The following is a 24,999-nucleotide window of genomic DNA, read 5'->3' as shown; positions in this document are numbered from 1 at the left end:
AAGCCTGCATGGAAGCACCAGCGCTGTTCTATCAAAATTATATAATGTTTTTTTTTTTAACGTAAAACTTTTATTGAATGTATATTGTTGCCATGTTTAAGCGCTGGTGTTTTTTGCTTTTCAAATTTGTGGCATATTGTTAGTTTATTCATCTATTTTTTAAATAACTATCACCCTAGCTTGCTAAGGCCACAAGTAATGCCCTTGCCACGGTTAGACTTTTTACTCATGAAAAGTAGCACATTTTTTCTGAATAAAACCAATGGTTTAAGAGGAGGCATTATATTCCAGCCAGGTCTTGATAAAGAATCAGGGTTGCTTAGGACTCTTTAATTACATTTATTTAAAACAATTGTATTGCCACTTTAAGAACAAAAGATATCACCAAGACTACAAGCCTGTTCTAAGTTTGGTCCAAAGATAGCAGTGTAGGTTACTGCTAAGTTCTCGAGCTGCAGTGGTGAGTTTATACTTCGATGTGCTGAAGATATTGAACAGGTCAAATGTACGCACAGTAGCGCTGGATGCAGCAGGAATCCCAACACTTGGGTAAATTACATAAAATTTAGACTAGCTCTTGCAGCCCGCTCGCTCTCTGTAGCAAGGTTTTAACTATAGTGTTCTGATGCACACTGAGACTTGGGTACACACACCTGCCCTGTAAACCCGTCGAGAACTCTTACCTTCAGAATGAGGCAAACATCAATCCTTTGAGCATGCAATCAACTATTTCCCATGCCACCAGGGCACACCATGATTCAGCGGGGTTGCACCCCTTTACAGTAACAGAGAAAGGCCTACCTAACCCGGTCTCACCATCCCGCATTAATATGCCTGTAGGTCGATGACCTGGCATGTTTCACCTACGTGTTACTTTACAAGACGTCAAAAAACCTGAGCTCAAACATACCTTCAGCTGTAGAGATGGAGCAGGAGCAGGGAAATCCACATGGATCTGCCCAGGGATTGGTCTAATTTAGCATTGTGCTGTACCATCCATCAAATGATGGGTGGGGTGTCCTAAAGAGACCCCATCCATGCTAAGAAAATCCAGAAGGACAATCAGTTCCGTCTACCCTCATCATCTTGGAGCACTGGGCTGGCGCGACGAACAGCAGAACATTACCTCCTGCATGAGGAACCACCTACATAACTCAAACACACCGAGTTGCTCTCCAAGAGGCTCCCAACCATACAGAAGAACCGGCTTATCCCATAAACACAACAAATGCTCCCTGTTATTCAACACTATGTCATCCCTTCTTTGGCGCCCTATCCCTAACTCCGGGTGCTGTGTCCTCCACCCACAGATGCACACCCTGGTTATATAGCACAGGTTTTTTGCACTGGTGACGGTTTTTAATTTACAGTTTGTATTGCAAGCATAAGGAGGCCATGTTAAGATGACATCACAATTTCTAATTTTTTCCCCCTTTTATGGTTTATGCTTGCCATAAAGAAGCTTTTCAAAGACAATCGTCGCACCAGCTGGCCAAGGCCAAAACTACCGGTTTTTATCCAAAGTTTTTTTAACATCGTTTTTGACTCGTAGACCAGATGAATTTGGTTACACTCATGGCCCTATGGATATCACGCTGAAACAATACCCCGATTAATCCTGACACTTTGAAACTGGAGGGTGTCTGACATCTTCCTGGTTATGTTTATGTTCATAACACACAAACTGGGCTTGGCTTCGGGGAATTTGCTGCCAGCCATGCAGGATGTTCAGCAACAAATTAAATTCATATCATGTTCTCTTTTTTATGAGGCTAAATAAGACTGACTGTTGAGTGAAAGGAACCTTCTGCCAAAACATATCTTTGTAAAATGCTGTTTTTGGGGGTAGACTCCGATCTGCAGAGTGCCGAATGCTTGTGTGACTCGCTATAGTGTGGGCCTCCTGACATAATAAGCTTCCCTAAAAAGAGACATCCTGAAACATGCTCCTTTCCTCCCATGTGACAAAACTTCTATGCAAAAACTGTATGCAATTTTTCTTTTCTTTTTAATTGTTCTCCTGTGCCTAGGGAGAAACTCCCAGTGTTAGCATCTGTGGGTTACAGAAATTGCAAACCTGATTTGCTTCATCTTGTTACGTTACGTCCTTTATTCGTTTTGCTGCTGATCATTTTGTTAAGGCTGCCTCTGTAGATGTATGACAAAACTCCATTAGCTGAGACTTTTCCATGTTTACACTTCTAACACTACAATTCTTTGCCTGCAAACTATAATGATTTGGTTAATGTCCATCTCTCATGTTCTGTGATTAGGTTTTAATGAGGATTCTGTACTTTGTGACATTCTGTTAGTGGATATAAACTATTGCTTAACTCAGTATACTGCTTGATGGGACAGGAAGGGCCAGCATTAGAGTTGCCACCCTGGTGATGAAACCGGACAGCGCTGGTAATGTAGGATTTCCCTTTCTTAACTAAATTACTTTTGGAGCAGAAAGTAGGAATGTGTCAACTCTCTCTTTCTCTACTGATCTGTGACAATGTGACCAAGCATTACTCACCCCAGAGAAATTAGTGTTGCGATTAACAGAAGAAATATTGACATTTCTGGGCATATGCTAATCTATCGGTAGTATAAAAAATGCACATATTTTAAATTATGGCCCATGTCCCTACATCTCCTGGTGACTTGTCAGCAAGAGATATTTCAGCTAAAACAGAGGATATATTTTGTGGGTGGACAACTGCATGGTTTCCATTAATCTAGTGCAAACTCACACCAGTAAACCATTGTGGGTGAAGGGTGCAGAAAGGAGATTTTCCATTATTTCAAGTGAGTGTGGTGGTCTGTGATTCCGCACTGAACAAACGAAAATTAAATACTAGTTTGACATCTGCTCGAGCATGCCAAATACACACATTGTACTTCATATGGGATTTTGTAAAGCATTGTAAACCCCCTTGCAGTGGCCTCAAAGTGTTTTGTGGACACGGACTGGTTTTGTGGCTAGCATTGAAGTGAGAAGGGCTATGCACTGAGCTCCAAAGTCCCTTCAATCTGGCTGTTTGACCTAAAAGTAAATTCACATTGGAGCTGTATGACAGAATATATTATGTGGATCTTCTTACCGCGCCCCAAAACCTGCACTTTTACCCATTTGGCCAACAGGAAGCTCTCAGTTACAGGTGTGGCCAGCTTAACACATTTCATGAGTGCCAACCTCATTTTGAATTTGATAAAAAAAATAGAAATATGGCGTCCTATTTCTGATGAAGCACCAACCCTTGGCTTACCGGTATCGAGACACGATAGCTCTGCTCGGTAGAGCTGCACGCACAGACTCCTTGGTGAAGTTGAGCTTCCGGAGCAGAGACCACTGTCGAATTTTGTACAGCAGCTCAGCAACCAGGAAGAGGTCATCCTTGTTGATCAGGTCTCGCTCAATAAGGAGCTGGAAGATCTTGTCAGCGGATGTCACATTGTGCAGTTTCTTCGAAGGTAGTATGTCACTGCAGAGAAACTTGATGCCATCTACATCCTCCTTTCCCAGGTGACGGTCGATGTCCAAGAGGACACTACGGAACATCATGTCCTTCGACTCGTCCATAGCGTCCTCTCACAGACCAGGAGCTGGAAACAAGGAAACGATGCATAAGCATTAGATATCACCTCTAGTGTACTTTTCTGTTTTTTTTTATAAATGGCAGGGGTTTCCTAAGTTTCTGTAGGTAAATATAGATTCTTACCTCCATAACTACGCATCTTATAAATATAAATATTCACTTAAAAAAACCAAAAAGTTACAGGGACGTTATAGTTAGGCTCAAATTTCACTCGTACAAAACCATAGAAATTTAGCAGTTCTAATTATCTGAGCTAACTATAACTTATGCCATGCACTGCTTATGACCACACATATTAGACCACTAATGACATCTCAAAACATTTTAATTCTATCTCCTAAATATAACATCTGTAATCTTTAGTATTTTCAGTGAATTTCTAAGGTTTTTTAAATTTTATTTCCGAACTATAAGGGCACATCAGTGATGTAATATGTGAGGTCATAAGCAGTGCATTGCGGGGGCGTAAGTCATAGTTAGCTCAGGTAACTATAACTGCTGAATTTCTATGATTTGTACAAGTGAAATTTGAGCCGAACTATAACATACATGTAACCTTTGTTTTTTTAGTTTAAAATATATAACAGCTACAGCTCTCTGTATAAACTTACCTTTATAATATTTTTGCAGTCGATATTTAGGTCACATTTTTGTATACAGATTTCTTTTCCTTTGATATTCTGACATACAACCCAAAGAGAGGCATATTATGTGGCATAAAATGCTTTTAAAGGTGAAAAACATGGCCCATTCAGTTGCAAGGTTAACAAATTACTAGTAAAAAGTAAAAAGGAGGCAGAATTTCTCATGAAAAAGGACCCCAGGGTACCATATTTTTACATCCTGCCTAAGATCCATAAAGCCACTAGACCAGTACCAGGGAGGCCTATTGTCTCTGGGATTGACTCTGTGCTAGAGCCCTTGTCTCAGTTTTGCGACCACTTCCTGCAACCCCTGGTGAAAAGCATCCCCTCCTACATTCAGGACACTACGGATGTTCTTAGAATACTGGATACAGTCCAGTACACAGGAGAAATTGACCTTCTAATTACCCTAGACGTCGAAGCACTTTATACGAATATCCCCCAGAGGGCGACTCTTGAGGTAATTGAGGAAAGACTTGGGCAAGAATTGTGGAGCTCCAACACTCCCCAGACCTTCATCATGGAGTGCGCCACACTAGCCCTGACGGAGAACTACTTTGAATACAGAGGCAAATTCTACCATCAGACCCAGGGGACCTCTATGGGCAGTACCTTCGCCCCCTCGGTAGCCTGTTTGTACATGGCCAAATTTGAAGATACTCATATACACCATGAGTCTAATCCCTTCCGTAATAACATCAGAATGTGGAAACGCTTCATAGATGACATCCTTATCCTATGGAGCGGTCCACCGACCTCACATGAAGGTTTCTTGGTTTGGGTTAACACACTTAACCCTCACCTACACTTCACCATGACATCCTCACCCCATGAAATCGCTTTCCTTGACCTAACGATCAGATTGGTAGCAGGTTCCATAAAGACCACCATGTACCGTAAACCTACAGATCGTAACAGCCTCCTGCACTATACGAGTCACCACCCCAGGGCCCTACGCACCAATCTGCCCTTTGGCCAATTCTTACGAATTAGGCGCAATTGTAGCGCTGTGGCTGATTACAAGAAGGAATCTGCTCTTCTTTCGAGGAACCTCCTTGACAGGGGTTACCCCAAGAGTGATGTTCTCAAGGCAAGGAAACGTGCCAGAAATAATAATCGAGAAGCCCTGCTGGAACGACAGGAGAGAGCCCCTGTTGAAAACCAACCGATCACCTGTGTGACCACCTTTACCCCCCTGTCCAATAAAATCAGGAACACGATTAAACATCATTGGGGCATACTCAACACAGGTGACATGACCCTAGAGGAACCCAGATTTGCTTTTAAGAGGTCACAAAATCTAAAAGATATCTTGATTAGCACCAGGCCTAAACATGCGAGGAAAGAAACCCAACTAACTTTATGGCATTTACCCCCGTGGTGGGCCACTACCCCTGTGGCATGTGTGGGGTCTGTAGATACACCCTGACTCTCAAAACTATACAACTCTCCGAAACCTTCAAATGGGAACTCAGGCAACACACAAATTGCAATACATCCCACTGCATATACCTGTTAATATGCCCTTGTGACCTACAGTACATAGGGATGACAACCCGCCCAATTAAGACTCGAATCATAGAACATCGCAGCAATTTCCGCTGCAGAAAGACCCACACCAAAATGTGCAAACATTATGTGGAAGCAAACCATGATGAGAATTCTATGAAGTGGGTAGTTCTGGAGTCCAGTCCCAACTGCCCTACAAAAGTCCTCTTCAATAAGGAACAGAGATGGGTGCAGTGCATCGGTTGTCATCTGACCAACATGGGCTCAATGAAGACATTCCCTGGCATTCATTATGAATTCCCAAATTTTAAATATCTACCCATGAGACACAGTGACCAGATACACTCCCATGCCACGAGATTTGACAGTGACAATGACCATATACCACTTCCCGGTCACTCCCATCCCTGCAGGTGCCACCACTGACCCTAGGACACTCACTAACATGGGCCCCCAACATAAGGACACCTTGGTCCCACTACATGTATAGACCAGGGTTTACCACCGACATGTTGTGACACAGTGAGGGTAGTCCTTGACACCATGGCGACCTGTGGGCGGCACTACTTCTTACAATTAACCTGCACCTTGCTACACTGGCAACCAAAGGGACCCCTTACATCATGGCCGCCATCCGCAATAAGACACCAGCCTTGTTCACAACTACGTGTGAGTCATAACTATCAAATCTATTGACCTCCCATTCGCCGGACCCCTTGGTTTCGCATACTATGCAAAGGTCCAAGCAACCGAAGCAATTCACGCTTTGTTAACCGTTTTTACATGGGGCGGTAATCCAGGGCAATAGCTGCTCCGCAGTGTTTACACCATCTAAAGATGGCCGCCACGCACTCGGCTCTGCACACGTGACCTAGGGCAGGGGGCGGTTACCCAACGCATCACGCTGAACGTCCGGTGTAGTTGAAATAACCCCCACCGCCGAGCTCAAACATCTACTCGAGCTCGGCGGGGATGGGTAGGTCACAACGCCCGGACGCAGAAGACTTCAGGTGAGTGCGTTTAGCGCTTGACAAAGGGTGAGCAATCAGCGCCAATACAGGTTTTTTGGCCTTATTTAGTCCGCCAACATCAAATGCAGGGATACGTTTTTCTTTACCGCGTTTTCTCCTACCCCTTCTCCAGCCACACCTCTAGGGCTTAGCTCTGCAGTTCAGCCCCGCCGAACACTCATGTGGCCTCTAAACATATGACCACTAGGTGAGTAGGAGGATTTACACATGCTTGTTTAAATGATTTATTCAGATCACAGGGATTGTGCTACTATGCCTACAAAGTTACCTTGTGGTGTTAGCACATAAGACCTGCCTAATACCTGACATATTATAGGCAGGCATTGATATTAAGACTGCTGCATTTTTAACTTTGTATGTTTACATTGTTGTTTTAAACCATCACTCTCACTATCCACGGTCCTATTCACAGTTCTAGTTATTGTGTTTGCTCTTCACCTTGACACTGCACGCTCAATACACTTAGCATGCGGTGGATGTGTAAAATCACTTTCAATACCACCAGCATGTTAGTATATTTTCTTCCTGGCAATATTGTGACCTGCATTTTTGTTTAATTACGGTTTCCTTATCCTTTCTATAGGCATAGGAGGATCCACTAAGGTAACAATACAACACATATGATACTAGCATGTTGTTGTCTTCACTTTGGTCCTGAAGAATCGCGGTCAATATACCATTAGCGAGAAACATGTTGACCACATGCACTGCTAGTTTCTACTAGGGGTCACACAACATAATAGGTTGACACCTAGGCAACTAGCTTCACCTTTTAACTGTAGCCAGGGGACCCCCAGAATAAAGTCCATTCCGGTACCCCTTGTTACATTTTAGCCGCCTTATCATAGGAATACACCACCCTGCCCACATACCCCCACTTCACCAAAAGGCAGTTGGAAAAAGATCTCCGCCAAAGAGCCCCTCTCTGAGGTGTGCCCGTCGGGGATTGCACCGCCTCCCCGACGAGGAGCAACCGCCGATGATGAAGCATGACACTCCTCGGGGTGTGTGAGGCAAATACATCCAACATAATGGATGCCCCAGGGTATCATTTAAATCCCCCCCCTGGTCACGCCAGCTAAATCCCCCCTCCTCTTCTTCCTCTAGGAACAGTGCAGCAACCCCCTTTTTTGATTTGACTTTCTAGTACTCAGTACGGACACTAAGCTGCTACTGGACCTTCCACCATCTTGAGTGGTTAATAGTGTCCTCTCGCCTCCCCCCTCTTTGAAACCTACTCGTGCACGGTGCAAACCGTGGGAGCTCTCATATGGTGGGTTAGTCTGTTCAAATCCCCCAAAAAACTTGAGCCCACACCTTTGCGGTGGCTCATACCCGATCCATAGCCGAATCCAGTGTTGGACCCACTCTTATCTCTCTCAAGGGTTTGTTTCCTAAGTGAACCACCCTTACTTCACCTCCTTCTTTCTTTCCCTACCTTCTGTGAAGGACTCCACCACACCGGGACCAATCCTACCAGACCTCACCATCATGGAGGGGCAGGGACTGAGTTTCGGTGAGGAGGATGCAGCAGCCATAATGAGGACACCTTCCCTTTTTGGCATCGATATTGAACCAGGAACGAGCAGCAGCACCCCAGAGTGGCAATCCCTGTCAGACCTCAAACGGGAATGGATTAGGGTAACTATCCATGGAGCTATGATGGCACAATATTTTAAAGCCAAAATTGCACCCAACGGATTGATAGTTAAAAACTTCCCAAGAATATTCTGGGAGGACGGACAATTTAAGGTGGAATGGTCACAGGTTTCGTGGAAATGTACCCACGACCTCCTCATCCTTATAGTTAACACGGCCAAGCGACTAGCCGATGCTCTGCTGGTTAAAATACAAGCAGCAGAGGCTGCCCTGAAGACCTCGGTACAAAATCCAGGCTTTAAAACTAAACTTGCCGAGATCAACAAAGAAATGGCAGAACATAAGGAATATCTGATGAACCAGAAGGTAGCCAAATTACAAAAGGACATCAAAAAATTCTCTAAAGAGAAAGTCTACGCCTACTTAAGGGATGACTATGTTCCCCCAGGTACTAGCTATAGTTCAGATTCCAGCACGACTTCATCAAGGAGGGGCTCTAATAGTGGCTCGGACAGCAGTGGGGACAACAACCCTGCACAGATGCCCCCCAGGGCCAAAAGAGGTAGGGGACGGGGACCACACAACTTCCCCAATTACCAAAATCAGGGACAACCTATGGGCCCCCCACTCTGGCAATACCCACAATTCCCCCACTTCCAACCACCTTTTGGCCCACAATACCCTGCATTCTATCCTCCCCAGAACCCTTCACACCCTCCTTTTTTAGGCAGAGGTTGGGGCAGAGGGCGAGGGCGAAAAAGAGGCAACACAGCAGAGAAAAGGGTCCAATGGGAGGACACACGCCCCCAAGGGATGGACACGAGGAGCACGAGTCGGTCAGGGCAACAGTGAGCTTGGTGGTTAATCTATCAGATCACCACCTAACTCAAAGAGAGGAAGAAGTCCTACAAAAGGGCTTGGGCTTCGTCCCAACACCCAGGATCGACCAGTTTCAACAAACTAAGGAACTCAAAGCCTTCTTCAGAAAAATAAGGTTAAAAGCCTTCTTTGAAAGGAAATCCAGTGAACCCACTGAAGATTCCGGACTCCATAATCCCTCAACCTTTACACCTCACAACGGTATGGTTCCCAACGAAGTGTTGACGTTTGAACAGGCAGTACTGAAAGACATCAATAGGCTTGACCGGCTGACACCACATTCCAACATCTCCAAGAACGAATTGGCTATACTGAAATCATTGGCTAATGATTCCTCAATCACAATCAAACAGGCAGACAAAGGGGGAGCCACAGTTCTGATGAACACTGTGGATTACGAGTTAGAATGCACCAGACAGCTCAGTGACCAGAGATATTACACTCCAATCACTGATGACCCAACCACGCGTTTACAGACCAAGATCACAAGCCTGGTATCCGGAGCTGAATTTGATCAATGGATCAGTAAAAAGGACGCAGAATTTCTCATGAAAAAGGACCCCAGGGTACCATATTTTTACATCCTGCCTAAGATCCATAAAGCCACTAGACCAGTACCAGGGAGGCCTATTGTCTCTGGGATTGACTCTGTGCTAGAGCCCTTGTCTCAGTTTTGCGACCACTTCCTGCAACCCCTGGTGAAAAGCATCCCCTCCTACATTCAGGACACTACGGATGTTCTTAGAATACTGGATACAGTCCAGGACACAGGAGAAATTGACCTCCCTGCCCTACAAAAGTCCTCTTCAATAAGGAACAGAGATAGGTGCATCGGTTGTCATCTGACCAACATGGGCTCAATGAAGACATTCCCTGGCATTCATTATGAATTCCCAAATTTTAAATATCTACCCATGAGACACAGTGACCAGATACACTCCCATGCCACGAGATTTGACAGTGACAATGACCATATACCACTTCCGGGTCACTCCCATCCCTGCAGGTGCCACCACTGACCCTAGGACACTCACTAACATGGGCCCCCAACATAAGGACACCTTGGTCCCACTACATGTATAGACCAGGGTTTACCACCGACATGTTGTGACACAGTGAGGGTAGTCCTTGACACCATGGCGACCTGTGGGCGGCACTACTTCTTACAATTAACCTGCACCTTGCTACACTGGCAACCAAAGGGACCCCTTACATCATGGCCGCCATCCGCAATAAGACACCAGCCTTGTTCACAACTACGTGTGAGTCATAACTATCAAATCTATTGACCTCCCATTCGCCGGACCCCTTGGTTTCGCATACTATGCAAAGGTCCAAGCAACCGAAGCAATTCACGCTTTGTTAACCGTTTTTACATGGGGCGGTAATCCAGGGCAATAGCTGCTCCGCAGTGTTTACACCATCTAAAGATGGCCGCCACGCACTCGGCTCCGCACACGTGACCTAGGGCAGGGGGCGGTTACCCAACGCGTCACGCTGAACGTCCGGTGTAGTTGAAATAACCCCCGCCGCCGAGCTCAAACATCTACTCGAGCTCGGCGGGGATGGGTAGGTCACAACGCCCGGACGCAGAAGACTTCAGGTGAGTGCGTTTAGCGCTTGACAAAGGGTGAGCAATCAGCGCCAATACAGGTTTTTTGGCCTTATTTAGTCCGCCAACATCAAATGCAGGGATACGTTTTTCTTTACCGCGTTTTCTCCTACCCCTTCTCCAGCCACACCTCTAGGGCTTAGCTCTGCAGTTCAGCCCCGCCGAACACTCATGTGGCCTCTAAACATATGACCACTAGGTGAGTAGGAGGATTTACACATGCTTGTTTAAATGGTTTATTCAGATCACAGGGATTGTGCTACTATGCCTACAAAGTTACCTAGTGGTGTTAGCACATAAGACCTGCCTAATACCTGACATACTATAGGCAGGCATTGATATTAAGACTGCTGCATTTTTAACTTTGTATGTTTACATTGTTGTTTTAAACCATCACTCTCACTATCCACGGTCCTATTCACAGTTCTAGTTATTGTGTGTGCTCTTCACCTTGACACTGCACGCTCAATACACTTAGCATGCGGTGGATGTGTAAAATCACTTTCAATACCACCAGCATGTTAGTATATTTTCTTCCTGGCAATATTGTGACCTGCATTTTTGTTTAATTACTGTTTCCTTATCCTTTCTATAGGCATAGGAGGATCCACTAAGGTAACAATACAACACATATGATACTAGCATGTTGTTGTCTTCACTTTGGTCCTGAAGAATCGCGGTCAATATACCATTAGCGAGAAACATGTTGACCACATGCACTGCTAGTTTCTACTAGGGGTCACACAACATAATAGGTTGACACCTAGGCAACTAGCTTCACCTTTTAACTGTAGCCAGGGGACCCCCAGAATAAAGTCCATTCCGGTACCCCTTGTTACATTTTAGCCGCCTTATCATAGGAATACACCACCCTGCCCACATACCCCCACTTCACCAAAAGGCAGTTGGAAAAAGATCTCCGCCAAAGAGCCCCTCTCTGAGGTGTGCCCGTCGGGGATTGCACCGCCTCCCCGACGAGGAGCAACCGCCGATGATGAAGCATGACACTCCTCGGGGTGTGTGAGGCAAATACATCCAACATAATGGATGCCCCAGGGTATCATTTAAATCCCCCCCTTGGTCACGCCAGCTAAATCCCCCTCCTCTTCTTCCTCTAGGAACAGTGCAGCAACCCCCTTTTTTGATTTGACTTTCTAGTACTCAGTACGGACACTAAGCTGCTACTGGACCTTCCACCATCTTGAGTGGTTAATAGTGTCCTCTCGCCTCCCCCCTCTTTGAAACCTAACAAATTACTATGACATTTTAGCAGGCAGGATTATGAACATGTAATGGATCACAATACTTTACAATGCAAATAGGATCTTTAAAAAAAAAAAGTAATGCCATTGAGCAGAGACTATTCAGCAACAATTAATGATTCTGTGTTGTATTGAAGCACAGAAATTCTATTTATAGTACTCTCGTTTCCACTCCTATGTAAAAAAGTTTGAAACGTAGGACAGTCCCCCACTGAAAAAAAAACATGTACCTACTTTTTTTTATAATTAACTGCGTCTCTTCTCAATGGACATACCACAGTTGTGTTTTAACTGGTTTATTGCATCTCCTCTTGTTACTTATGTGTTCACACTGTGTGATTACTGTAATCTACCCTTTCTAACACAAAACAGCCACAAAGAACAGCACCATGTAAAACCACAGACTAGGTAGGTAACTGAAATAACTATTTAAATAGGAACACTTTTTGTGAAAAGCAGGCATCATGCCCTTTGGGCGAGTTTTGGCATGAGGTGACATAATCCACGTACAAACTTCAAGTTTACAAGGGTAAATGGTACATTGGTTTTCAAAAGGTCCAGCTGTCTGGGTGATAACAGCCAGTGTAAAGAAATATTAAATGTACAACTCTTTAAATGAGATAAGTCCTTGTGCATTAGGGGTATTTTGAAAAAACATTAAACGTACTTTGACACGCAGAAGAGAGAAATACAAACCAGACCCCAATAAGTAGGCAAGATTAGTCTGATAAATATGTTTTAATCATTATAAAAACATTTTAACAGAGTTAGACATCTATAGATCGTGAACAAATCGTGGGAACTGGCTCAACCCTGGAACAACGAGGCAAGAAAGATCAAAAGGTCCTAAGCCCAGAGCATGCAAATACTGAAGAGCGATATAAAAGGTAGGCTCATCCTCTGGTCGGCTGTGTCATGGTCCTGAAGTGCGTGCCAACAAATCTCTGAATCATGCAGCATGGGTGTGGAATCATCAACGCCCTTTATCGTGGTTGCATCTAAACCACGGCCCAAGCAAAAGCCAGACTGGTGGTGATGTCCAAGCAAACCTGTGCTACCCAGGAAACAGGCATCAATATTGGTGGGGTCACGGAAAGTTATATCTAGTAGTGGTTAAACCTGATCTGCTTGTACGGTAAGAGAAAGATTCCATTTGCTAGAAAGAAACTCGAGGAGGAAATGGGGTAGACTGAAAAGGCAAGTAGAAGATCATCCTAATAGGAAGCGGTTTTCATGGAGGACAAAAGGTCGAGAAAGTCAGATTCAGGGATTAGTTTGAAGTTGTTCCAGCAGGGTACTGACTACTCCAATAAAGTAAAGGAAGATCCAGTACAACCAGGAGTATTAGTAACTTACCCACAGATTTTTGAGATTAAAGAAATATTCAATGGTATGATTACTTTTTCCACAGAATACTAACTGTAAGAGATGGAGTTGGTAAGGTAGGAAAAACTTTTTTGAATTATCGTTATTGGTTTTCACAGCAACACAAAAAGAGGAAGAAATTAAATCCAGAGTAGTACAGAAAGCAAGGAACGTTTGACTAAATAATCCTCAACACCCCAGCAAATGGGATTTTAAATTGCAGTTTAAGATTGCTTTCATTCCTTTTAATGCTGTTTTGTGCTATCAATATCTTCATTAAAAACTCGTATGTTTTGGGTGGGTGTATGGAATGAGAGTGGCTCTTTTGCTCTTTTTGTATTTGGTCGTCTCAAGTCAGACATAACACATAATATACTTTCCTTGGCTTGACAACACGAGTTTCAAAATCATTACTGGTTGACCTTCGCCTTGAACATTGTTCTTTTGTAAAGAGATAAAAAACTAGGAAAATTCCTTTATTTTTTTTTCTTTAACCAAAATTTTTCTGTACATCTGGTTTGACATCTAATTACTGTTCTACTATTATTTAGTGTCTTAGTACTGTTTTAATGAAAATGAATTGAGCTTCAGATGCCTTTGGGGGTAATCGTGTGCTTTTATGCAAGTTTAGAAACTACAAGTCAATTAGGTAGCTCAGAGAATTAAGCACTCAGCAGAGATCTTTGAGTCACAAAGGTTCACATTTTTAAATCTTGTCAATGTAATTTCTGCCTCGGATCCTTAACTCGATAAAATGAGCGCCACCGCGTTGAAAATAACAACACCTTTGATTTACAATGGTACAAAATGGCAAATTTGCAGAAGTGAGCCGTGATTAAGATTAATTATGTATTATGTAAACTTTTTCTCAACAGAACACAACTGAATGAACTAATTTTCTACGCAAAACCATCCTGAACAAAGACCGGTCAACCTCCTGTGAATCACAGTCCAACATTCTACTCATTTAAAAAAAACTTACATGATAGGAATTTGTGGTTATAAAACCCTACATTTTGAATAAACCCATCCCCAAAAAACTCCGAAAATATAAGGAAATAAAATTGTAATATTTTCTATCTGGCTGCAGTGTAGTTTTTTTACACAATCTGTAAAAGGTTTGTAGAAAATCCCTAACCAGCTTCCCCAGCCACCTCCCCCCTCTCCCCATCTTATGACGGATAGACGACAAACTACAGGGCAGGAGTCTGCGTAGTGAGCGGTGGCTCTATATACTAGCACGAATGATAAACAACTTTTTTATCATAATTTTTGTTTTTAAGTGTACTTCAAGGCATTTTTATGTAGTTTCATAGTCCGTGAGCCGCTGTAATTCAGTAGTGACTAGCCAGGTGCCTTTGACAGCCTGAACTATGGGAAGTTTGGCAACAGGGGGCATTTTGGTTTTGTTCAGTGTCTCTTTCGGCTGTAGCTTATATTCTATTACCACGAGCTCACAATGGAGTGTCGCTACATGTTTTTTAGCTCAGTAAAGCATTCTCTAAAGAAAGTAGTTTTTAGGTGGAGTAGTTTAATGGGGCCTGATGGATAAATACTCAACTATTCAGATACTAATCCCACTTATAAGCACCAACACTAAACACAGAGAGATGGCTTGGGAGGTTATGGACATTACCACGGTTTTGAAACTTTCTGCATGTAAAAGGTTTAACCCCTTATAAAATGATTCAAATTAATGTTATGGTATGGGATTTTTATGGGGGGCAACATTTAACCTCTTGACACTACGTTCGTTCTCGTGCTGAAGGAGGTCGGAAATAGTGGGTTTACCTGATTGGGGGAGGGACCTCCGTTGGGGAGGCCAGTCCTTCTCTGATCAGATCTCCACTCTCTGGAATTCTCTACCCTTGAGCTTCGCCAGCTGTCCAATGAGTTGTTCTTCTGCAAGGCCGTGAAAACCTGGCTTTTCCCTTTGTAGCCTGGTTGGTCAGCTGGCCGGTGGGTACCTCTTCTAGCGCTGGGAGGCCTCTGGGTAGCCATGCGCTCTAAAAGAACTGCAGAATGGAGTAATATTTCTGTGGATCATGATAGAGAGTATCAGATACCTTTCGTTGGCCCATGTAAGTGTGGGTGTAAGGGTCATAGACTTCCCCATAGAGGTGCTCAGCAGCAGAGGTGGTTGTAGTTGCCTTCTAATCTGACCTGTGTCACTATTTACTGTATCCCGGTTTTCGGAGAGGGGTGTTCGGGTGCTGCAGCCCTGGCAGTAATTTGTGTGGTTTCGAATGATCTTCCAATGATCCTTATGGGTGTGTGATACAGACAGTCGTGGGACATTCCTCAACTCTTGTGGTTGTAGGGGGTCTGAGCTGAGCTTTGTTCTGATAGTGCCGGTATCCTATTTACTTGATTGCTGCCTCCTTGTGGCTGGGAGAGATCTATTCATTTCTCGTCTTGTTGCACTTGCTTTACACTCGCTTGACCATGTTTCTTTGTCTGGAATTCCTTGACCTGGCGTTCCTCTATGTTAGAGTGTCTCTAGCCCAGTGTAGTCTCTGGCCCGGTGTTTGTCTGTTTTCAGCACTCTGCCTGAGCATACAGACACACCCTATCTGTCGCCTACTTCCATTTACCCACAGAGCACACAGAAGGAGAAACATTTAGAGAGTACATTTAGTGGGTACAATCGCTGGATTTCAAACCTGCAGGACAAGGGATCGGCAGCAGCCAGCTATACCTAAATTGAAAGACATGGGTTCGATCCATATATCAAAAATCATGAGGTAAGTTGTTAGTTTCAATCCCTGTAAGATCGTTCCAGGGCTATCACATTTGTCAAAATCTATGTGTAAAATGTGGGCCAAGGCAAGGCAGGACTGGTCCTACCAGGCATCGTGAGATTTCCTGGGAGACTGGAAGGGTGTGGGCCGGTTTTGTTACTGGGGGCATTTTTAGGCTTCACCTGCACAGCGCTGGGCTGTGCTCGTGAAAATCAATTTAAAAAAAAATATAAACTTAAAAATAGGAGCTTACATTCCTCCCCCCCTTTTCCTGGCTTTCCAATGGTTGATGTGCTTGCCAGTTTTCCTCCATTTCTATTGGCTGGAGCATATTTTCTTGCATTTACCAATGCTTGTTGCTCGTCTGCTTCTCTGATCAGTTTCCCATAGCCGAAATACTGTTAACATTCGCTTAGGTGGAAATATTTTTTTCATAAAGTTTTGCCTCTTTCAGCTTTTTTGTCCAGCAGCAGATTTATATAGCGCAATCACCTGGAGAGTCATTGATTTGCCCAGGATCACAGGATGTTGCGGCGCTGAGACTCGAACCGTGATTTCTAGCTCTCCAGCCAGCAACTCTGGCCGCTGCGCAACAACCCCTCTACTCCTGTTATACTTGTAAGGGAGCTCTTTCCTTCATCCCAGACTTTGATAGTTAAAAACAGCTCATTGTTCATCGCATAGGCGAAACCGATGCATTACCAATGCTTGGTTTTACCGGGGCCAGTTTATCGCTCAGCTGGGAGGCACTATGTTTTGCAAATTGTTACGGGTTTAAAAACACAGCCCCCTGCAGAGACCCATATATATCCAGCAGTTTTCAGGTAACAATAAAAATGTCAAGATAACTCTGGTGATCAATGTTCCTAATGGGGATCTGAGTTTTGTTTACTGGTAGGTCTGACTCACCATAAAGTAGCACAGAGGGTTAAAATGCCTGCTGCAGAGAATGCGTACCAAGCAGATCACAGAACTTTATTGTATGTGGATAGCTCAGTGATTACTACTTTTGTCACAGAGAGCCTTCCGGCAGATCATGAATTACAATCGCAATATAGCACAGTGAGCTATGAACTGCTGTAGGAGAGTAGGATCTGCTTCTTATAGTTACCCCCACTTTTTGCTGATGTTTCACTATTTTCGACTTAGACTGACTGGGATACTGCTATCCAGGACCCCAGTCAAGCTGCTTTCTCTTCTAAATTGATTTCATGTACTTTAGGTACACTCCAGATTGGATTCTGGGGTACCCTTACAAGTCCCTAGAATATGGTATACTATGTACCTAGGGCAAAGGTACCCCAGAGGCCTCTCAGGGGCTGCAGCATGTATTATGCCACCCCTGTGAGACTATTCAAACTGACACCACAGTTCTGCTACTGCAGCCTGTGTAAGGTGGTGCATGCATCCCTTACTTAGATATAGGTTCACTATATCTATCCTAAATCACTGCACATATAAACCTATCAATCACCCCTATGGCAGGCCTTACCAATCCTGAAGGCAGCGTGCTTGGTTTTATATGAGAGGGTGCTCATGCACGAGCAGAGCCCCTCTGCAGCCTTCGGAACCTACTTTTCCGGGTTGTTTGTGATACAGCCAAACATATATATTTAAGAGCATTATAACCTTGCGGTAAATGCTAACTTTAAAACAGCTGCTTGGAAACATGTTGTGTTTGGTGTCAAACACCTTGGAATCATACCTCCACACCAGTAACTGGTGTGGGAGGTATGATTCCACGCTCCAAAAGGGATATATGAGACACACCAGTACACCCGGTACCAGCTTTCTCGACCTGGGCATCACAAAATGGATGCTGCCAGCCATAGACACGAGTGTGCCCTCCTGCTGCAGAGCGAAACAAAAGGGGATGATGGACGGAGCGTTTGAGAAAATGAAACACTCACCCCCAGTCAACTGATCTGGGTTTAATCCATCACCATTCTTTAGCTCACTCAGCCACCCCAGTTCAGACATGGCCATATGCAAATCAGTCTGACCCTGTGCCTCATGGGAACAGTCCAGCCCGAACTGCCAAGCCATGTCTTCCCTGGACCGGAAACAAGCATCAGGCTATCTTGAATCCAGTGGCCAAGTGAGCAAGGGACTCACGTCTGAGCATACCCTGCCAACTTAGGGTGAACAAAGCGAAACAAAAGGGGATGATGGACAGAGCGTTTGAGCAAATCAAACACTCACCCCCAGTCAACTGATCTGTGTTTAATCCATCACCATTCTTTAGCTCACTCAGCCACCCCAGTTCAGACATGGCCATATGCAAATCAGTCTGACCCTGTGCCTCATGGGAACAGTCCAGCCCGAGCCAAGCCTGAGCAGAGGAAGGCTTGACAATAGGTTTCCTGTCACAGGGAGGTGTGACCACCTCCCAGACAGGATTTAGTGTATTGGGGCTGGGTAAAGTACACTCTGAGAGTGTTTGAAGTCTGCACTGAGGGCACATTTGATGTCCCTGCGCATAGTCCAGTTCAAACCGGTTGCAGAAGCCATTTGCTCCTGCTCTGGCACAAAACTGGACAAAGGACATGGGTGTAGCCACCCCTCTGTCCTGACCCTCTCATAGGTGGATCCCCAGAGGGCTTTAGCTTTTACCTGGACTAAACTCTGCAAGCAGAAACTAAGTACTTCAACAATCTACACTACGCAGGATGACTGAAGAATCTCCCTTGGAGTAAAGGAGTTAATACCCTATGCTGCAGACACCTTTAACGCATCTGACCAGTTTGCATCTCCCAAGCTCCTGAGGACTCCGAAGATTTCTGCAACACAGGAGGTGGGTTCCTGAGCGTCCCGGAGGTCAATTTGCCCTCTCAGCAATTCTGAGACCAGTATCAAGTTAAAACAATTGTGTTTATTTAGACCACAGTCTTTAAACAACAGTAAAACCCAAATGTAAATCTTGAAATAGTACAGGTACAGTTTCCTCTTGTTGGAACTGTGCAACTCGAACCCCTGTGCACCGTGTACTTTTGCAGCAGCATATGCTTTTTGGCGATCCCGGAGGCTGTGCTTTGGGCGAAGTATATTCCTGACCCTGAGCAGTAATCGCACCAAAGATTTCCGTCCAACACTCAGAGTGTTCCTTGGGCTGGTATTTCGTGATTCAGCTTGAGGTCACTTTGCGATCCGTGGTCTGTTGGCCTGTGGGTCCCTGTGTAGGTAACTTTGACTTCTGTTGGGCTTTCCTGGTTGCTCCAGAGTGCCCTGAATCCCCATAGCTTGGAGAGTCTCCTGTACCTTGCTGGACCACACCAGGCCTGCTTTCCTCTGCCCACATGGGTTGTATTTGCCAAGGCTTGTTGGTCTTCAATCCAGACACTGACCCCTCAGCATTCGATATCCTTCGTGGGACAGCTCACCTCTGGACTTTGGTAGTCTTCGACGTCTCCTGGCCCGTGGCTGCAGAGTCAAGCTCCCTGTTATCTCACCTGAAGCACCGGACATCGGTGGGCATTCGTCTACTGAGCCTCTGGTCACCCTGAAGTGACCCAGACTCTGTCCCCTCTGCTTTCAGTTTCTTCTCACCTCGGATCCAGGTTTGGGTTCCACCGGACACTTCATCTTCCTGGCAGCAGCACTTCTTTGAGTCACGCCATTAAAAACGACGAAGGCTTCCGACATCACTTGACACCTATACATCTAGCTCCCCTGGGATAGGTAACACAGGTAGTCTGGTACTCACAAGGGTGCTGGCCTTAGAACCTTCTATGTTCCAAAGGGTTTGCTTAAAGTCCTCTCCAAAGTGTCCTTATCTTTAAAATTCTAACTGCGATTTTCCTACAGGATTGTACGGAGCTCGCGCCTGTGTTCTTACAGTGCACCCATCTTCCGTGGGTCCCCTGTGTCACAACTTTGGGTGGCTCCTTGGGGTACCAGCGATTCTGCATGCTCTAGGCACTGTGTCTAATTAAGTCGTGGTTGTTACACCACTTTCTTAGTATATGGTTTGGTCTCCCCCCTGGAGCCCACTATGTATCGTGTTATTTACTGTCATGCTGGTGATTTCATATTGTGTGCCTTGTGCTCTAATCTCATAAAGAGGTTAGTTGAGAGTGTGTAGTAATAAATACATATATTTTATATATCTTGTGTGGTTCTCCTGTCATTTGGTTATTCAGGAGGTTCTAATCTGGTAAAACAAGCTGCTTTACATTCCTTCGAGACTTAGCCTGAAGGCTGCTCTACACAGCTACCACAATGATAGCTTTCTTTAAAGGTGGTCTTTGACGTAATCATCAATAAGGGTTGTTTGGACTGGTGCAAGGTGCCCACTTTAATTAGTGAACAGCATATACCAGGCCAACTTCTCACATTGGTGTGCAGCTGTTGGGATTTAAAGCTTGCTACTATTTTACCAGATAATCTCATTGAGTAATTAACTGAAAACCACTAAAGGTATTTAGGTACATATAAATCAAGACTAGAATAAGTAAGTTCTACTGAACTTGAAGTTGTGTAATCGAGGGTTTAGCACACCCAGTGGCGGCTGGTGCAATTTAAAAGTGGCGAGACACAAGACCAATGAAAGAACTTTGGAATGCGAGTGAGCTGAAAAGTTCTCAGGGGAATACTGCGAAGTTCTCCCTTGAGAAAAAAAACAAAAACTGGTGTCAAATAATGCATTTCCTAGTGCAATTTCTGCATTAAACTGCAAGTAACCCCTCTTCCCAAAGGCATTTGGTCTGTGGGGAATGGATTGGACCGAACTTAGGCACTTTAGCTGCTCCTAAAAGGTTTGTCTGAAGGGGGAGACTAGTGGTTACTGGCCTCTTTAGGGTGCAAATGGAGTACTGGCATAGAACTACACAAACAACACATGTAAGTTTTGTTGTGGTGGCTCCAGTAGTTGACGCGCATTGCATGATGGGTCCATGCCCGGTGAATTCACAGACTGCCTCTTGCAGCCCTCCTTCCACACTATATTCTGCTTTTTGGGGTCTTGGAGTACAGGAAGCAGGCAAGACACATTGCTGGCTTGTCCAGCACGGAGTTTGCACCCTAAAGAGCCCATTTACCATTAGCCATCACTCTTTACTGCAGACAATAATGTTGGGCGCAACTAAAATGCCTAAACCTGGTGCAGTCAACTCACCCGAGATTAGTGTCATTCGGTGGGATGAGAGACTGCCAGAACCTGTGTCAAGAGATGTAGTGTTTAAAATAAAAGAAGTGCTTTCAAAGTATATCCTTTGGTAAAAGTCAAACAGATTGTCCCTGGTGCATGCCTTTTTTCTAAGTTTCCGTTATTTCTTTATTAGGACACATTTCAAAACTCAGCTGGTAGCATTCTTGCAGTATCTCTACATCTTTGTAGTTTCAAATGACTTGATCAATTAAAGCCATATACATATTGGTTCCCAAGCAGCCTTTCAGATTTTCCTAATTAGCCAACTGTACATGTGGCTTGTTGTTAGGTCTCGCCTAGCGTGGCAGTGCATGCGCTGCTGCCTCAGAGAGTCCTATTGTTGCCGGTTTGTCAGCGGAAGGGGGACAGGAGAAATGCACACGTCGGACAAGAGACATGCATGAGTCGGACAAAAGACGTGCATGCGACGGACAAAAGACGTGCACGCCTTGAACAAGAGAAGTGAACGCGCCGGACAAGAGACATGAACGTGCAGCGTATCTTCTCTGGTGATCTCAGCACTCTCGCGTACTCCCCCGGCGCTTTCACTTTCGCACGCTCGATAATTGTACTTCTGGAAGAGAACAAAGTTTGTCAGAGGCAGTGGCAAAATATGCTTTTAAAATCTAAACAAATAATACAAAACAGTATCAATATTACTATTATCAATGTATTTTAATATCGCTAAACAATACAAGGATGTCTCTTCGAAGTACTTAAGGAAACAAAATGACACAATAGTAGTGAAGAGAAAGAAAGGGGTGGGTGAGGGAAGAGGGCAGCCCGAGTATGAAACATCATCCGCCGTCAATGAGGAAAGAGCAGGAAACGAGGCACTTAAACAATGTAACAAAGTGAACTTTGTTTGAATGAACCATTAGTGCCCACTGCAAGGAACTGACATGGCATGAATCAATACCAGACAGCGCACAGTAAAGAAACAACGCTATGCAGCAAAAGGGTCTGCACTTGGGTGCCACTGTCCGCTGCTGCCTAGCTAAGGCTGCCAGACAGCACACCATACACTTCAAAGCATTACACGCCGCACCTCTGCAGACTCCAGCCTTCCAGAGACCACTCGCAGCTCAAGTGAGCTGCAGGCTGTCCGAGGACACAGTTTATGTGAAACAGAAATGGATCGGAGGGATACACATTTTCAGGTGTGTGTGTGTGTGTGTGGGTGGGTGGCCAGATGTAACCGGCGTCCAATGATCGTTCAATGATCGTACACGTCAAAGGTCATGCTGCCAGAAAGAACACATTTCTATCTTTACTACCCATCCTCAAGTGGCTGAGGAAAATATACATCTCAAAAAGGCACAGTAATGCAGGCAGACGGGACATGCATTGACAATGCAGGGCCCACGACGTCCCACATAATGTGCATCACTGACTCGCACAGCGAGGAGCCATAAAGGACACCCATTACTGATGCACAAACAACCCAGGCTGCTAGAAATAACATACAGCCCCTTGCAGTCACTGACAGAAAATGTGCACACATCAGAAAGCTACAAAAACAACACAGACACAAAACGCAGGTCGATATTCGGAGCCTACATCCACAATGTCTGTGCACGATACAAGTCAGTGCAAACAGTCAACGATAATATATATCAGAAGCGCGCGTCGCTATGCTGGCAGAGAGAATACATCAAATCTGATGCACGCCTTGTGCTGCTAAAAGAAATATACATCCTCACTGCTGTGGACGTGCTGCCTGCGAGAGCGTACGTCATTGCCGTACACAACCAGCAGCTGGTAGTCTCATCGAACATAAATAAACCCATGCTGCCCGAAAGAGCGTACTCAACCACACGCTATATATAACATAACATCGCACATAGAAAGGCTTATGTCTAATGACACTCCTGAAGTCAAAAACTGCACAGAAAAAGAATTTGCAATGCTATAGGACTCGCATTTACGCTAGTTTAAGCTATTGGCATTGGAAATGACAATGCCTTTTATTTACGTTTTAAAAACCAAAACAAAAAATAAAAGGCATTGTCATTTACAATGCCATATAGATCAAACTTGTGTAAATGCGAGACCTATTGCATTGCAAATGCTTGTTTCTTTCATTTTTTGGCTGTCCTATGGCTTGACAGTGTAGAAAACACCCCCTATCCCTTCCTTTTCAGCTAGAGGCCACCCAAGGTCATTATTAAATTATATTTTGTATACTTCATTTTTAAAATAATGACTCGCATATTCACCGCACGTTTAGTCACATATTGGGACTTCATAGCACCATATATATGCATGTCACTATTTATTCCCAACACTGGGCAAAACAGTATTTAATTCTGAGACTGGCTGATTGTACAGTCATGTGCACTGATCAGATTACCTGACTGAGCATCCATAACGTAAGACTGCAATTCCCTATGTTCTTTTTTTAAGTTGCATGTATTTTTAATTTTAGGTATTTGTTTTAGATGTTTAACCTAGAAGTGAAAGGCTAACAAAATAGCTGCAGAATATTGTGTTGTGTCCTTTTATCACGTCTCAAACGACAGCACCATATTCATACAATGCCTTCACTCAAGGATCCTCCCTTCCTAAGTTGCACTCTGGATCACAGTTCCCATATACTATTTGAATGTACCTCAATGTGGGCCACTGGCAGAGCTTGCCGCTCATCCCTTCCCTGAAAAGAAGTAAGGCAAGCCGACGCCAGGCAATAGCAGTCTTCTGCTCCAAGTCTTGGGTCAGCTCTTTCCCATGGTGAGGGGTTGATGACTCACTGATGCAACCTGGCTGGGTGACACTGATGCTAGGGGTCCAACGGACACCTCGATAAATTGTTTGCAGATCAATCTGAAACTTGTACCTGCTCAATATCAACTTCTCTAAACAGATTCACGCTTTTGCTCATGGAAGCATGCACAGTGTATCTTATTACAAGGTAATGTCATACGTGAAAATGAAAAAAACAAAAGAGGTGCAGTGAAATAAAGTATTCGCTTAGGACCACACAATTTGTTAAAGCAGGGAAGGTGGAATTGAGTGCAGATTTTCAGGTTTCACATTGTACAATACAGCTCGTAGAAGTGTCTGCCTTCATCAAAGGTTAATGCTTTAGTTTCAATTCATGGGGTATAAGGTGACAGGCAGAACCCACATTTTTGACAGGTTTGCATAGCAGAAAGCTGGTACAAGGGCTCTTCACAACAGACGACCTTACCCAGTTTTTCGGCACATAGATAGGGTCAGTCATATGATGTTGAGTGACGGAGGCTGGAATTCACTCTTGCCACTAGGCCACATCCCCGCCATGAAAGCTCCGATTAATTTGGGAGTTGGTTTCTGAGAGGAACTTGAGTTGAGCCAAGCATCTGGCTGGAGCTTTCAGTAGCTTACCTGTCTTTATTTTTTTGCAAATTTATTTGCTGGTATTTTAATTCTGGTATTTGCTGATTGCTAACATGAAAGCAAATACCAGAATTAAAATACCAGCAATCACCTTGAAGTATATTCTTGAAACAAAATAAAAGGAACTGGTGGTTGCTTTTTTTTTTTAAGCAACAGTCATTGTGATAAAGTATAAAAGTACAATCTACTGCCCACTATGTTTGCACAAACATTTTTGTTGTTTACCCATTTTCAGAAATTCTGTGCATG

The 24,999-nt window shown here is 44.3% G+C and overlaps 1 protein-coding gene across 2 annotated transcripts in view; it reads right to left on the bottom strand.

Moving 5' to 3' along the window:
* CASP10 (caspase 10) overlaps positions 1 to 24,999 on the bottom strand; it is a 163,541-nt gene that overhangs the window by 78,437 nt on the left and 60,105 nt on the right. For both annotated transcript variants that reach the window (XM_086955243.1, XM_086955241.1), the window contains exon 2: positions 3,255 to 3,591. In XM_086955243.1, coding sequence (XP_086811369.1) covers positions 3,255 to 3,568 — 314 coding nt within the window. In that variant the 5' untranslated portion in view covers positions 3,569 to 3,591. The remainder of the gene's footprint in view (positions 1 to 3,254; positions 3,592 to 24,999) is intronic.

The sequence above is a fragment of the Lissotriton vulgaris genome, chromosome 2_1 (genome assembly GCF_964263255.1).
Source record: "Lissotriton vulgaris chromosome 2_1, aLisVul1.2, whole genome shotgun sequence".
NCBI lineage: Eukaryota > Metazoa > Chordata > Amphibia > Caudata > Salamandridae > Lissotriton > Lissotriton vulgaris.
The sequence above is the reverse complement of the archived record's forward strand: the minus strand, read 5'-3'. Positions and strand labels throughout refer to the sequence as shown.